The following is a 14,903-nucleotide window of genomic DNA, read 5'->3' as shown; positions in this document are numbered from 1 at the left end:
CACAAGTAGTCAATCTTTACTCTAAACATATATTCTGGTTATTTTTTAGTTAGACCTTCTTGTTTTTATATATCTGTATAGTACCCCCCCCCCCAAAAAAAAAAAAAACACTGTAAATTGATTAGAAATATTAATCATCTGTCAGATTTATGAGAAAAAATGTCAGAAGAAAAAAGTCAGAATTCTGACTTTTTTACCCATGTTAAACTAAAAAAAAAAAGTAAAAATCAGTTAACCTTTTTTTTTTCAGTGGCCCTAATCCTCTTCCGTACAAGACTAAGATGACTAAACCAAAAAGATTCAGTTTCTATATATGAAAGTGAACTGACAAGACGTTATAAATAGGCAATATTCATAGCAGCATTCCCGACAGACCATTTTACCTCATTCACAAGTTTCTGAATTCTGTGTCGCCGTTTCCCTCCCTTCAAACACACAGCAGTTCAGAGAGGGGAGGGGGAGTACAGTGACGTAACGCTATGCTGCGCCTTCAAAATAAAAGCACGCTAGTTAAAAAAAATGTCAAAATAATATGTTGCGGTACAATTTTTGGGGGGGGACATATCCACCTGGCTTTTATATTGGGGGGGACATGTCCCCCACGTCCCCCCCGCTTCCTACGCCGCTGTATGGGAGTACATTTTTTCAACCCTTCAATATATTCTAACTATTCCATTGATACTGATTTGTTAAATTAATTTAAACTTTTTTTTATTTTTTATAAATTGTATGCAACTTGGCCTGAGCTGATGTTTATAAACTCGTTTTGTTCTGTTGGCTGACTTGCTTTGTTTTAACTGCCTAATATGTTGAAACTAGTCATTTTGCTCTCCACTATGAAGAAATTGTGGTTTTCACAACTTTTGCTCACTGTAAAACCAGTACATTGAACTCCAATGATTTAAGGACACAAATTGCCTTAAAAAAATAACTGACTTATGTTGAACAGTAAAATCCCAATTTTTTTATTTTTATTAAAAGTACCACGATTTTTAAAACTAATAAACAGACTTATTCTCTAGACTGAATTTAGGACCAGTAAGATTCTCACAATTTTTTTTTATAGATCTGACTCTGTAGTCTCTTATATGAAACATCAGCTTTTTTTTTTCTATCAATTGAGCTTAAGCGTGGAAATTTCATAGTCCTGCAATTAAGGGTTCACATCCAACGATCCACCGTGCTGTTGAACTCAATATAATGGAAACCTAAGGAATGGTGCAACATTACGAGCCCCAATCTTGTTGGTTGTAATCGGCCAATTGGGTGGGGGTTGTGGGGCATGTCCCACTTCCTCAACAAATATTGGTTTATGAAATAAGTTTAAGTAATCGGTTTAACTAAACACTTTGGTTCAGTGTTTGATGATCCAGCATTTAAAGACTGGCTTTTTGCAGAGTATACAGAAAATATAGATGTTACCATGAACAGTGTTGGCTCATCATACCAATGGCATGGAGGTGTTCTAAAATAGGTTCAGACTCTGACCAAAGGTTTTGTATGCATGAGGTCTTAGTGGTCTCGTGTTTTTTTTTTTGTTTCACTGATAAAGTTAACACAGGAATTGCTGTTTAACCCTGATATGAATAAATGGTTATATTGTAAGCAATTTAGGGCGGCTTTTAACGATTAGTTTGCCAATCAATTAATCTCTTTTTTGATTGTTAATCAGATAAAGGTTACTTAAAGAAAACTTTTTCACAAAATTAACCAAGCTGAAACTACAACTTCTACCCTTCAGGAGTTTTGGATAGAGCATATTGAGATGAATAAAATGATTTTTTTTTTTTTTTTTTTACAATTTTGATATTTCTTTTAAGTACATCAGGAAAAGATGAGCTTATGGTTAAACCTATTGATTCAGGTCCTTGAATAAAAAAAACACCACACTGTAGCGTTTAGCGGCAGATATTCAGCTTAGGTTGGTAAGTAAATTTCCTAAAATAGTCAAGCAACAAATCAGAGAATGTTTCTTTATTGCAACAGAATAAATCCATAGGACTGCAGCAGGTATGTTTTGTTGAAAAAACTTGGTCAATTAATTTGGTACAGAAGCAAAACAAGGTATAAACTTAAGCCTTTTTATTTTAAATTAGTGCAATTCTTTGTAAATCTCAGACTAAATCCTTTTAAACTGAAACAAAAGGAAAGCGTACCAGTTCATAAGTACAGATATAAGTACAGATAATAAGTACAGATATAAGTACAAATAAGTACAGATATCCTTAATCAGCTGAACGTCTACATCTCCAACAGAGCTCTGATGTCGTCGATCCGAGAGGTTTTCCTGTCCATGTTGGCCAAGCCGAACGTCTTCTCCACCAGGTCTTGCTTCTTCTTTTGGATCTTCACCATGTTCTCCTCCACCGAGTCCTTCACAATGAACTGCAGATGTACACAAATTAGGTCAACTCTTCAAAAATACCGCAGTTCAGCAAGGCGGTTGAGATGAAGTCAATCATTCAGCTTTTAGAGCAGAGATTTATGCCAACAGTGGAAAACTAGTGATGTTGCAGCACAAACGCCTGTTCAGCACCACGCTGACCTTGGTTACGACGACGTTTCTCTTCTGGCCTATACGGTGGCAACGATCGATACACTGCTCTTCAGTAGCAGGGTTCCAGGCCTCAAAGACACAAAGCACTTTATTAAAAAAAAAACAGCCCAGTTTGGACAATTTCCTGGAGTTGATCAAACTTGTTAAGCGTCTTATATCCTGGTGGAAATCACCCTGACTTTTTTTTAAATAAATGGGTGACACAGCATTCCTATGACCATTGATAGTGTTTAAAGAGAACTAAAAAGAATTTAGTTTTCTAGATCTGAATTCAGGCACGTTCACTTACAGGATCCATGAGGAAAACATGAGAGGCTGCAGTCAGGTTAAGCCCGACCCCTCCGGCTTTGAGCGACAGCAACATGACTTTAGGACTGTCTGCCGCAGAGCTCTGAAACTCCTGGATGATCTGAGTTCTCTTCTTCTGGCTCATTGTGCCGTCCAGACGTACAAAACTGAAGCCGTGTTCTCTGTGGATGAGGGAGCATTAATGCCATGCTTTGGTGCTGAGGCCATTTATCTGGGCTCTGTGTTTTACCTGAGTGGGGTCTGAAGGATGGTGAGGAAACGTGTAAACTGAGACACAACCAGGCATTTGGTGTTGCTGTCTTCGGACCGCAGCCTGAACAGGTTTCCCATCAGCGCCTGAACCTACAAACCAGCGGGTTTTAGAGGAGGAAACATCTTTTCCAAAAAGACTGCTACAAGTGTATGTAAAATGGGTATGATGAGATTAGCTTTCAGTCTCCAATAATAGAATACTTTTATCACTAAAGAATAAACTATGTAAAATATGTTTGCAATGTGAAATAGTGATTAATTCACATTCAGTATAAGGCTGAGTTTGTCATACTTAAAAATGTCCTAAAAGGATAAATATCTTTACTGGGTAAGGCAGCTCGTAAAATAAGCAAGAATGGATAATTTAAAATACAAACTGCAAAATTATATTACAGTAATGCTCAGGGCTCGATGTTAACCATCGCCCGATCTCTTGGGGCAAGTAGTTTTTATTGTTAGGAGAGTACTAATTTCGCAAAAAAAATTATTTATCACTCAAAATTACTTTAAAATCACCGACATTCGATGAAAACAACCCAGAAGCGTTGCCGGCGCCATTTTTGTTGTTTTGTACACATTCTCGCGTGATTTGAAAAAGCCATGTGATTTTCCTCCAGATGGCGTGATTTTTGTCCACATGGCGGTAATTTTGATGTAGTTACCAAAACGACAAACTTATCCTGAGTTAGTTAAAAGTCAGGGAATTCTGAAATGATGTAATACTGTGGAAACCCTGTTTAAAATAACTATGTACGGTATAATGATTCTCTAGAAAAGTCACATTATATTAATAGTATTATTTTGTATAAACATACGGTGACTCTAAAATAAATGTTATTCATTTGTGACATTGACTTCTGTCTTATGATTTATCTTAAGTTTTTAACCTGTCAAGTTTTTTTTTTTTTAGTTTTTTAACATTACAATTTATATTTTTCCAAGCACACAACAGTTTAAAGCAAAGTTCAGTTTGAAAAGAATGTGCAGGAAGGATTGAAAAAGATGTTAACACAGTAATGTAGGTTCGAGTTCATTATCTGACGCATGCATATACACACCAGGAACCTGTAAACTTAAAAAAAAACTGAATTACAAAAAACATTTAAAAAACAAACATGTTTCATTGATATATATACAAAAATTTATATTAGGAACTATATTTATCAAACATTATACTGGGCAAGTAAAAATTGTTTCTAGGCAAATTAAATATGAAAGTCACTTGCCCAAAGGGCAAGTGGTAAAAATCCTTAACGTCAACCCCTGAATACTTGATTTAACACATTCATCACTTATGGGACCTTTAAAGGTAAATACAGTTATTCTAACAAATGTTTATTCATTAAGGTGTTGCAACATATAAGCAGGAAAAACGAAGTTGTGATTTTTAAGGTTGAAATACAAAATATATTTATCACCAGGTTAAGAAGAAGCCTTGGAATTAAAAGTAGGAATACAAAAAAGACAAAGAAAATTAAAATTTATAGATGGCAGGAAAAATCCAAAGAGGATTTTTTTTTTTTACACTTTTCCTCTTCCAGCAGAAATGTAAGCCTTGGGTTGTTGCTGTTTGTACCTTTGAACTTGTCCTCCAGCTGTCAGAGTTCATACTCGTCTCATCTTCTGTTTTCTCTGGCGGAAACTCCACCAGCTCACTGGCCTTAATATCACTTCGACAGAGAGGACACCGGGCCTTCTGTTATAAAAGTCACAGCGCGCCGGAATTAAGACAAAGTGAGTAAACTGCAGATTTATGTGTGACAATTATGTAATATTTGTCGGGAGAGATAAGAAATCCCACCTGCTCACCGCTGATGACCTGAGCGATGCAGGGCCGGCAGTAAACGTGGGCGCAGTGAGTGATGACGGGTAGACGGAGGGAGTCCAGACACACAGAGCACTCCTCGTCAGAGCCACTGGCTAACACCAGCCGCAGTCTTTCTATCAGCCGCTGCCGCAGATCTGCTGGATTGTCCGCGGCGGCTGAATGCGGAGGAAACCTGATCAGAGTGTTTTCAGCACCTTTACAACCTCCCGATCTCATTGAGCTAAATGAGAGTTTACCGAATTCTGCGGATATTTTCCCAAGCAGATCAGGATGGCAGCAGTATTGTCTGAGCCTCGTCAAGATGGCGAGGACGTCAGCATAATTCTTCAACACAGACCCTTCGTCTACATATCTACAGATAGAAAACATACAGATAAGGAAACAAAGAGGGATTTTTAATACAATAAAGCACGCATCCAACACAATACCTGCCGATTGTGCGGCGTCCCTCTTTGCGAGCCAGCTCATACTCCTCCCTCTCCTGCTGGCTGAGCTCCACCTGCTCCACGTAAACAGTCTTCTTAGGTAGCGACACCAGGTGCTGCCCGTTCACCTTGCTGTTTTTGGTCCGTCTCAGCGTGATGCACTTCACCAGATTCTGAAGGTTTCTGTAACACAACCACAATAGCAAAGAGCCAACCTTCATACCTTATGTATCTTCACATTTTCCACGTCAAAGTTTCACACTCAGGATGAGAGAGAGATAAAAAGCTAGAAAAGCTAGAAGAGTTAGAAATTACTTGAACCAAATCACATTTTTTAAAACTGTAGGAACTGTAAACCTGAGTTGCTTCCTCTAGAGTATTTATGGCAAAAGTACATAGATGTGCTTTAAAGGGCACTCACTGCAGGCCGACCCTATCTCCCAGTGTGACCGGTCTCTGGATTACTCTGTTCCACCACTCCCTCACATCGAAGGGCTTCAGCCGCAGGAAGGCGAGCAGCATCCACAGGTCCTTCACACTGTTCTGGACCGGAGTACCTGAAGAAAAGGCAGCGATGGATGCATCAATCCAGCTATAAATCAAAGTTATATTCCAGAGTCTGAGGGTATTCTCTAAAGAAAATATATTCTGCTAGAAAAGTAGGTCTGCTGCAAAGCTGCCAATTTTAGCTAACTTAACATCATTGCTGACTTATTTGCCTATATCAGTGAGGTGACTTTACCTGAAAGTATCCAGCGTCTCTGAGCTTTCAGTTCCAGCACAGCCTTGCTCATCTGTGCGTTTGGGTTTCTGATGATGTGTCCTTCATCCAGAACCACCCTCAGCCAGTCGACCCCATGCAAAGGACTCTTATTCTGAAAGAATAACCCAACAGCATTTAATGTTTGTTAACCAATCAAAACCTAACATGTGAACCCTAAAGCTCACGTCTGCAGATTCATTTTTGATCTTTAACAACCATTAATGCCAACTCACTCCAAACTCGCTAGAGAGGACATTGTAGGTGGTGATCACCACATCCTGAGAGGACAGAAATGACTCGCTCCTGTTGCGCTCGGAACCGTAGTACAGATAGATGTTGGGCTTCACGTTGTGCTGCAAGTGTTGCTCTAACTGGTCCTGAACACAGGAATGAAAAAAGGGCACAAAGAACATTAACTCTAAAACTTAATTTGTTCTTTTTAGTTTTTCAGTTAGAAATGAGCTGCATGATGTCCTGCAGCTCTGATTCCAATTTATTTTAAATGGATTTTATCAGATTAGGAAAAACATTAATAAGTATCTAAAAAGTTTGACGTGTATTCAGTCAAGCAGCCCTACTAAGTAAATACTTTGTAGAACTACGTTTCCGTGCAGCTTTATCTGCAGGTCTTTAGTATTATTTCTGCACTGGTTTAAAAAAATGTAGAATAAAAAATTTCCTTTAAAAAGTAGCTGAAGCTCTGTTAAATTTGACGGAGTGCATCAAGTGATTACTATGTCTACAAGAAAATGCAACCCAGTGTGAACAAAGCTCGGACAGATGGAGGCTAGTTTTATATTAGCAGTGAAGCACTGAGACATTTTGTCAGATCACTAATTGAGTTGTTTTCTGCATAAATTCAGTAAAGTCATTTCAAAGTAGCAACAGATAAAGGATTGTTTAAGCTTTCCACAGACAGAAAGAATGAGGGACATAGTCAGGTTGGTTGTCGCTGAGATTGTGTCTGATACCTTTTGCAGTTGCAAAGGTGTGAGTGAATATAGCAGGGAAGATGAAAATCTATAACACGTTTTTATCAAGTATGCAATCAGGTTATTTATCAGTATTTTTAGCCTATTCCAGCATATGAATGCCTTGGATGCAGTTTATTACCTCGTTTGTTTGCAAGTAATCAAGCAAAGCAATGTCTTTCAAGGCTGAACATTAGCACACAATGTAAAGATGACAAAAGACCGAAGAGGTTCTGCTGTGACCTTCTTACAGGCAAACAACCTGTAGCTCCAATTGGTTACTGTTGTTTTCACTTTCATTAGATTATCCCTATTAAACATTTCCTTTAAAGTCCTTTAAAGTTTTAAAAATAGAATTAACCATATTCCAACCAATAAATACTACAGCTAAGCATATTCCCCACAGACAACTTAAAAAAAAACAACTAATTCCCATGTTAGCTTTGCTTTAATGCAAAATTCTGACAAAGGCTCTGTTCGAATTCATTGGACGCGTCTTCAGAAGGCCAGATTCGAAAGACGACTACATCATAGAGCGGCGCCGAGGTCTGGTCGGATTCCAAGACTCCTCGTTATGCGGCCTTAAAATGCGTCCGTCTTTTTGTTCAATTTGAAGGACGGGTCCTCACTATCCTTGGTTTACCCAGGATCCATTGCAAGACCAAGCAAACCGGCTGCTCAGTAATTAGAGAAAAGGTTACTTGGTGCCAAACAGTGGTGAATATTGGAAGTTCAGTTTAATATAATACAAGTCTGTGAATAGTTCCGTCTGAAATAAATGAAAATAGTTGTTTTAAAGGATATTGACTTAGATATGTGGCGGTAATGTTTGATTTATTTAATGGCTTTTATCTGTTACTGTGTAAAGGGGTTTGGCTGCAATTTAAGGACAGATTCTAATATATCTGCACTGAGGGGACTATAAATCTGATAGGATTTTTATTTTTTTTATTGCCGTTTTGCACAACGTGCTTAAAGTATTTTTTGTTGTTGAATATTGGATTTTTTTTTAGATATATTTTTTATACATACCGTATTTTCACAACCATAAGGCGCACCGGACTAAAAGGCGCACTCTCAGTTATGTGTCCCATTTCTGTATTTAACGCACACATAAGGCGCACCGGACTATAGGGCGCGTTTTTTATATACAGGTACATGTCCTCTACTACCTTTAAATACCTCTACTGCGTATTTAAAAATACAGCGGGGGCAAAACTGAGTATGACTGTGCTTTATTCATGTATTTATTACAAAGTATTAATCAAACCTGGCAGCTGGCCGTGAGACAGACACATCGCAGATGACACAGCGCTGTGGTCACTCCTAACTTAACTTAAAATCCTGAAACCTGCCGACGGAATATGTTCGCTTTTATTACCGGTATCCTGGTGCCTGCAGCTAAAATTATTTAGATGAAAAACACCTGCCAGCAGCCGCGGTGAACAAAAGGATTTCTCCTGTCGGCGCACCGCTGGTATGTGGGGGTCTGAGCGCCTCCGACAGAAATAGATAATCTGGATGAACTGACTGCAATTATTAAGTTTTCAGGTGGCCTTTCTCACTTAAAAACATATTAAAACTACTTTATTCCAACTGATCACAGCAAATATAGCTGCAAGATTTAGATTATTTAGATGAAAAAACACCTGCCAGCCACCGCGCTGAAGAGGAGGAGACGCGCTCAGAGTCTGCTGTTGAATTAAGTTTTCAGGTAGAAAAATAGAGCAGGAGCAAACCTGAGTATGATTGTGCTTTATTCATGTATTTATTACAAAGTATTAATCAAACCCATCAAAGTCATCATCCTCTGTTATCCTCAGCATTCCTCTGAATAAAACAGCTGGGCTAAATCAGACATGCCAGTTTCCCCTTTTTCTGCGCTGTCAGTCACTTTCCGTGCAGCGCAGCTCCTCAGAAATAATGCCGGCTTTTGCAAAAGCTTGAACAACAGAGCCAGCAGACACAGTCCATCTACAATCCATCCGCAAACGGTGGCGTAACTTGCACGGCGCTGCCTTCCATTTATCATGAAACTGTGGTCTCAGTCTGTCATCCATCGCTCCCACGCCGCTCGCAGCCTTTACTGTGAACGGCCGCGTCACACCGATGTCAAGCGGTTGAAGTTCCTTTGTCAGACCCCCGAGATAACGGCGAGCACAGCGTTCATTTGATTCATCTTTTTTTCACATCGGCTGTGAGATGGGCACGCAGCGATGGTGATGCGTGGAAAAAAGCACCTGGTCTCCTCACATACACCTGCCTTTCATCATCTCCTCATTCATCCAGCCTTTTTCATTTGCGTTAATATCATGTCATCAGAGCGCTGTGTCTGTCTGCTGTCAGCTCCCAGATCAGCTTCTCTGATTGGTTGATGCGGCACGTCCAGCAACAAAACTTCAATTTTTCCATCTGAGCAGCAGCAGCGCGTTGGCGGCGCTTCAGATGCTTAAACGCTCCCGACGTGCTGCACCAAAACGCGCTGCAGGACCTTTTGCTGCACCTATATGCGCGTCAACCATTGACTTTGCATGTAAACTCGCTGCTTCTGCTGCACCTGCTGGGTCCGGTTCACACCGATGTCGAGCGGTTGAACAGCGAGCACAGCGTTAATTTGTTTCCCCATGTTTTTCACATCAGCTGTGAGATGGGCACGCATGGAGTTACATATTAACAGCGATGGTGAGGGGTGGAAAAAAAACACCTGGTCTCCTTACATTCAGCCACTCTTTCATCATCTCCTCAATGAGGTGGTCTCAAAAGTCGCAGTTACAACACACATAAGGCGCACCGCACCATAGGGCGCACCGCACATTTTGAGGAAAAAAAAAGACGTTTAAGTGCGCCTTATAGTCGTGAAAATACGGTACATTGTTTAGATTTACTTATATCTTTCTACCTCTTTTATAGAATAAAACAGAATAGAAATCTCTTTATTGTCCCAAAATCGGCAAATTTACAGCAGCAGAAAGAAAAGAAAATGTTGACCTTAGAAAAATGTATAAAAATAACATAATAGGGAAGAGTTAAAATATGAACGATAAAATACTGTACTGTAGTGTTTAACAACATAAAACTGTGCAACTGGAGAATAAATTACCAATATGCAGCTATGGACATTTTTACAGCAATGGATATTGGAAAACAGCAGCAACATCAGAGATGTGCAAAATGACAGCAGCATGTTATTTAACTGAATAAGCTTTATATAATTACATTTGCTTTTATTTGTTCATGCTCCCTGTATTGCACTCTGTATTCTCATGAGTGTAGTCTTTGTTTACTTACAATAAAAAATAAATAAACAAACAGTTTTGAAAACTTCGGTATTCATTCTTTTCCTGCTTTGTGTGTCAACTTTCACGGTTGTTAAGCTACATAGCCTACGGCAGTAAAACTCGCCGAAGAATAGACCTGTCTGAATTCACAGCCAAAACTCTTCCGGTCTCCTTATTTTCATGGACTTCTAAGGATCCAGTCCAGGTAGAACGCGTCCTTGGAGGATACAGCCCATAAATTCGAACAGAGCCAATATTGTTAGATAGAGTGAGAGATACTGCTGCTCCTGTGAGGGAGGGTAGTTTTACCTCGGGAGAAATCGCTATCACTGATTGGTCAGTTGCTGTCCAGCACCCTGGATTGATTGACAGGTTGAGATTTTCTTGATGAAAAATTGGCTTTGATTTTGACCTAGCCTTTCCAGCTCTGGCTGTTTGTTAAGCTGGAAAGAGAACCTCCCTGTCTGAAGGCTTTGGTCGCCTCTAAAAGGTTTTCTTTCAAGATTAGTGTTTATAGAGCTTTATTTGTTTTCACATGAACTCTGACAAGCTTCTCTGTCTCTGCAGAGAAAGATTAATTCCCACAGTGTGATGACGCTACCACCGTGTGAACTTCATTTCCCAATTAGATGACTTCAGAGGGCAAATTTGTGAAGTTTAAGTATATCAGAACACAATATGCTGAATAAAAAAATGCACCACACTTTTCAGAACCTTTTGGGGAGAGGAAAAATGCTCTATTTCTTAAATGTCACAATTATTCACTAATCTGTGCACTTTCTATTTCATAGAGATCCCATTTAAACACAATGAAGCTCATAAAAGTCAAGGGGGGGAAAAATGGATGAATACCTTAGCAATTTCCATCAATAAGTTTAGGAGAAGCTCTTACCAACCAGTTGCTGAGCACAGAGAGAGGACAGATGATAAGAGTTGCCCTCGCTGAGAAATCATCTGTATATTCAGAGATGGGAACTTCCACACCTGCATATAGAAATAGCATTGCTGGTGTTTGCAAACTTCAAGTATTCTCTGACATCATCTAAGCACAGACTTAAGGTGAACCAGAAAACATCATTATGGGTTTGACTCACTCTGTTTAAGTTTGCTCTTCTTAGCTGTTTTCTTCTTCTTTGGGACTGTGTCTGATGCTGAGCCACTCAGGGCCGCCGCAAAGTCCAGGTCTTCAAACAACGCTGAACCATCTGTGTAAACAGCACAAGGAGTTTCAGAGGAAAGAAATCCCACTTCTTACTAACACCACATTTATCTAAGTGTAGATCTCCAACAGAATAGTTCCTCAACTAGTCAAGTTTATACATTCAAAGTTAATAGTTTGCACCTTTACTGGTTTTCCGTTTAGAGGGTTTATGCTTCCCTTTGCCTGTACCTGCAAATACGAAAGACAACAAAAATACAAAGCGATAAAAAGAAAAGCAGAAAATGGGTATGCAGATTAGCCGAAGGTAAATACATAAATAAAATACATTTCTAAAGTAAAAGAACTGATTATTACTTTTCTGTGGCTCATCTTCTATCAGCACCACATCTGCTTGATCAACACAAACCACATCTTTCTCTGGACTGAACCACATATATAAAAAAAAAAAAATCAGTCCAAGATAGCACAAAATTAAATACTGAATGAGTTTAAATAAAACACCTGAAACCCCAAAGTGATACAGAAATTGAAAATCATCCTTACATTTCTGAGCAGAGTGAAATTCCCCCTGCTGCACTAGCTGTATCTCTGCTCTCTAAAAATGATAAGAATTAAAATATACATAAGTTTAATTTGATATATTTTAATGGTAATCCTAGAGAGATAGTTAAAAGATCAATGACAAAAATCAATGAGGGAAGATATGCAGTGGAAAAATTGCCATTAACAATAGAGTTACCTTCCAGTTTAGAGCCTTCCAGTAGCTTACGTTTAGTTTTAATAGGCTTAGATGGTCCGTCCTGCACACATACAGGCAAACCAGTGACTGACTACACCAATTCTGCAGAATAAAATCTAGTGGGCAAAAAAAAAAAAGTGCAGCTTACACATTTCTCAACAGGCAAAGGTTTTCCTTTGTGGAAGTTAGTGAGGATCAGAGCGATGGTTGTCAGAGTTTTACCCTGAAAAAAAACCAACATAATAATGAGTCACAGTTATTACATTTAACTCATTGTGTGGTATAACTTAGGACTCGTCACTCACCAGTCCCATGTCATCAGCCAGTATTCCCCCCCGAACCCTCTCTGGTAATTCTTTAGCAGAGAAACACGTGAGGCTGTTGTAGTAAAGCTCGCCTCGCTTCTCCCAGAAAGGTGGCAGTGTGTCTTTATTCTCCCGAGCGCACATCCAGGACAGGGCCTGCTTTTGGTGGGGCAGCAGGGGAGTGACCACAGCCTGCAGAGATATATATACAGGTCATTTTGCTTGTAAGACAAACAAACACAATTTATTGGATCATTCTGAAGTGAAAATCAATTTGGAAAATGCAAGAAAGTTTCCCAGTGATCCTGCTTAGGTAAAGGGCATTACAAAAAACATGTCACTCACAAATAAGACTTCAAAGAGAAATGTGTCTAAATTTGTCTAAGCCTAATAAATAAAAATATTGGTACTTTTGTTATTGAATAATTCCTAATTTATTGAAATGCATTGAGTTTATAAATGTGAAGTTTTTAAATAGGATTTGTACACATCATAGCCAAAAATGCTATAATTTTTAATGTTTGACATGATTACTTCTTTCAGTGTTTTGGCCTTGGTTTCCTCATTTTCCATTTTAGGTTAAGAATTTTAACAAAAGGTGTTAAGAGAAACTTTACAGAGCAGGGTTCGTAGGTTATTTTACAAACAAACCAACCAACAAATTGACCAGCACTACCAAAAACATTACCGTCTAAGCAGTTATAATGCTGAAAAATATGTTACAACCGCCTTTATGTGTATATAAGGATGTAATAGGGTGAGTAGGCTTACATGTAGGGCTTTTTATGGAGAGAGAGGGGTACTTGAGCTCTATGGAAAGCTATTGACTGAACTTGTCTAATTACTCTTTCTAAATATATGCTGCCCCCTAGGAGAGGCGAGCCCAAAAAAAAATGTCAGACCATAACCTTTTCTGTAATCTTTCTAAGCAAAAAAATGAAAACACACCCTCTTTGACAGAGGTAAAATTAAGAGGTATAAAGACCTTTGCAAGGTTAAAGTAACATGCAATGTCAGAGTGTTTCATTTTTGTCAACGATGACAAAATAATTTTGTTGACACTACTTTTTTTTATTACCATAATGAAAACTGACAAGCTAAACATGAATCTTTGATGACGAAAGCATGACGAGTCTTGCGTATGAGTTTTCGTTAACGGGACAAGACAAAAAAACCCATTAAAATGCATTATTGTGCGAAGCACATTCTGCACGACCACAGATGAACCATGGCAGCAGCGGCAGTGGTGAAGGTAATCTGGAATGGTCTGGTACTGCACGCTCAACTCAGAAAAACTTTGCTCTTCCAGCTTTGCTTTAGCATAAATGCGTCTTTGCACGGCTTAGCTCAGAGCCTGCGCTTTACACTCCACACTGATGGTTCGGACTCAGCACTATGGCTCTTCCTGCTCTCGCTACTCAATAAACTCAATGTGGCTAATCATCCTCTGCAAAGCCCTCAAAGATAAGTAACTATCAAGATTTTATTTCTTCCTGCTCATAAGAGATGATGCAAAACCTTTCTACCGTAAGGAATCCCTAAATTATATCTATAGCAAATATTTCATTGCATACAATTAATTTTTTTAGACCCAGATGAAATTTTACATTGGTCTTTGAATATTTCTCTCTCAAGGCTCTTTTTTTTTTATCTATTTGAATTAGGGTCGTCACGATACTCAATACCGATACTAAGTAAAATATTTGATACTCGATACCCTTTTCGATACCACAAGAATAAAAACAAAGACTAAAATTCAACAGAAATATTTTTATTACTAAAAAAATACAAGAAATAAATAAAAAAACAATAAGAACTAGAAAATTTCTAAAGAAATTTTGAGGGGGGCCACCTACTGCCCGTCTGGGTAACTGGGCCAATACGGCCCTGGCAAGTGACATTGGGGCTCCCCAGACCAACTGCTTACGCCTTTGAGGGCTGCTGAGGGAAGGAAAGAGGGCTAGGTCATGGGCAAAGAGAGCTGTGTGCCACTTGTGCTGAAATCTGGGAAATAGACGTGCACAGCATATGATGCACAAGGGTAATATGGGTTGTCCATATTGAACCGCAGTGGGTAAAGCGCAGTTGGCGGGCTCCGCCCGCCTGCTAGGAGCCCTTGAAGCGATGAAAAAAAAAATCACCAATGGCGGGCTCCGCCTGCCTTCTAAGAGCCATTGCAGTGATGAAATCACCATTGGCGGGCTTCGCCCGCCTTCTAAGAGCCATTGCAGTGATGAAATCACCAATGGCGGGCTCCGCCCGCATGCTCAGAGCCATTGCAGTGATGAAATTAAAAATGGCTATGAGCAATATG

General features: G+C 39.2%; 1 protein-coding gene across 1 annotated transcript; it reads right to left on the bottom strand.

Annotated features, from left to right (window-relative positions):
• Nucleotides 1–2,213: 2,213 nt before the first annotated feature.
• hltf (helicase-like transcription factor) lies at nt 2,214–12,796 on the bottom strand (the record flags this gene model as incomplete). Its single annotated transcript, XM_038300664.1, has 19 exons — nt 2,214–2,385; nt 2,546–2,626; nt 2,847–3,027; nt 3,096–3,208; nt 4,695–4,814; nt 4,920–5,101; nt 5,183–5,298; nt 5,375–5,554; nt 5,793–5,928; nt 6,114–6,246; nt 6,368–6,511; nt 11,276–11,367; nt 11,478–11,588; nt 11,726–11,773; nt 11,900–11,967; nt 12,089–12,140; nt 12,285–12,345; nt 12,433–12,507; nt 12,590–12,796. Coding segments are annotated over 19 exons (2,244 nt in total), but the record flags the coding sequence as incomplete, so codon positions are not given.
• Nucleotides 12,797–14,903: the final 2,107 nt, after the last annotated feature.

Source organism: Cyprinodon tularosa, unplaced genomic scaffold (genome assembly GCF_016077235.1).
Source record: "Cyprinodon tularosa strain WSP-4 unplaced genomic scaffold, ASM1607723v1 ctg1121, whole genome shotgun sequence".
In the NCBI taxonomy this organism is placed as follows: Eukaryota; Metazoa; Chordata; class Actinopteri; order Cyprinodontiformes; family Cyprinodontidae; genus Cyprinodon; species Cyprinodon tularosa.
This window is presented reverse-complemented; position numbering and strand designations above follow the sequence as displayed.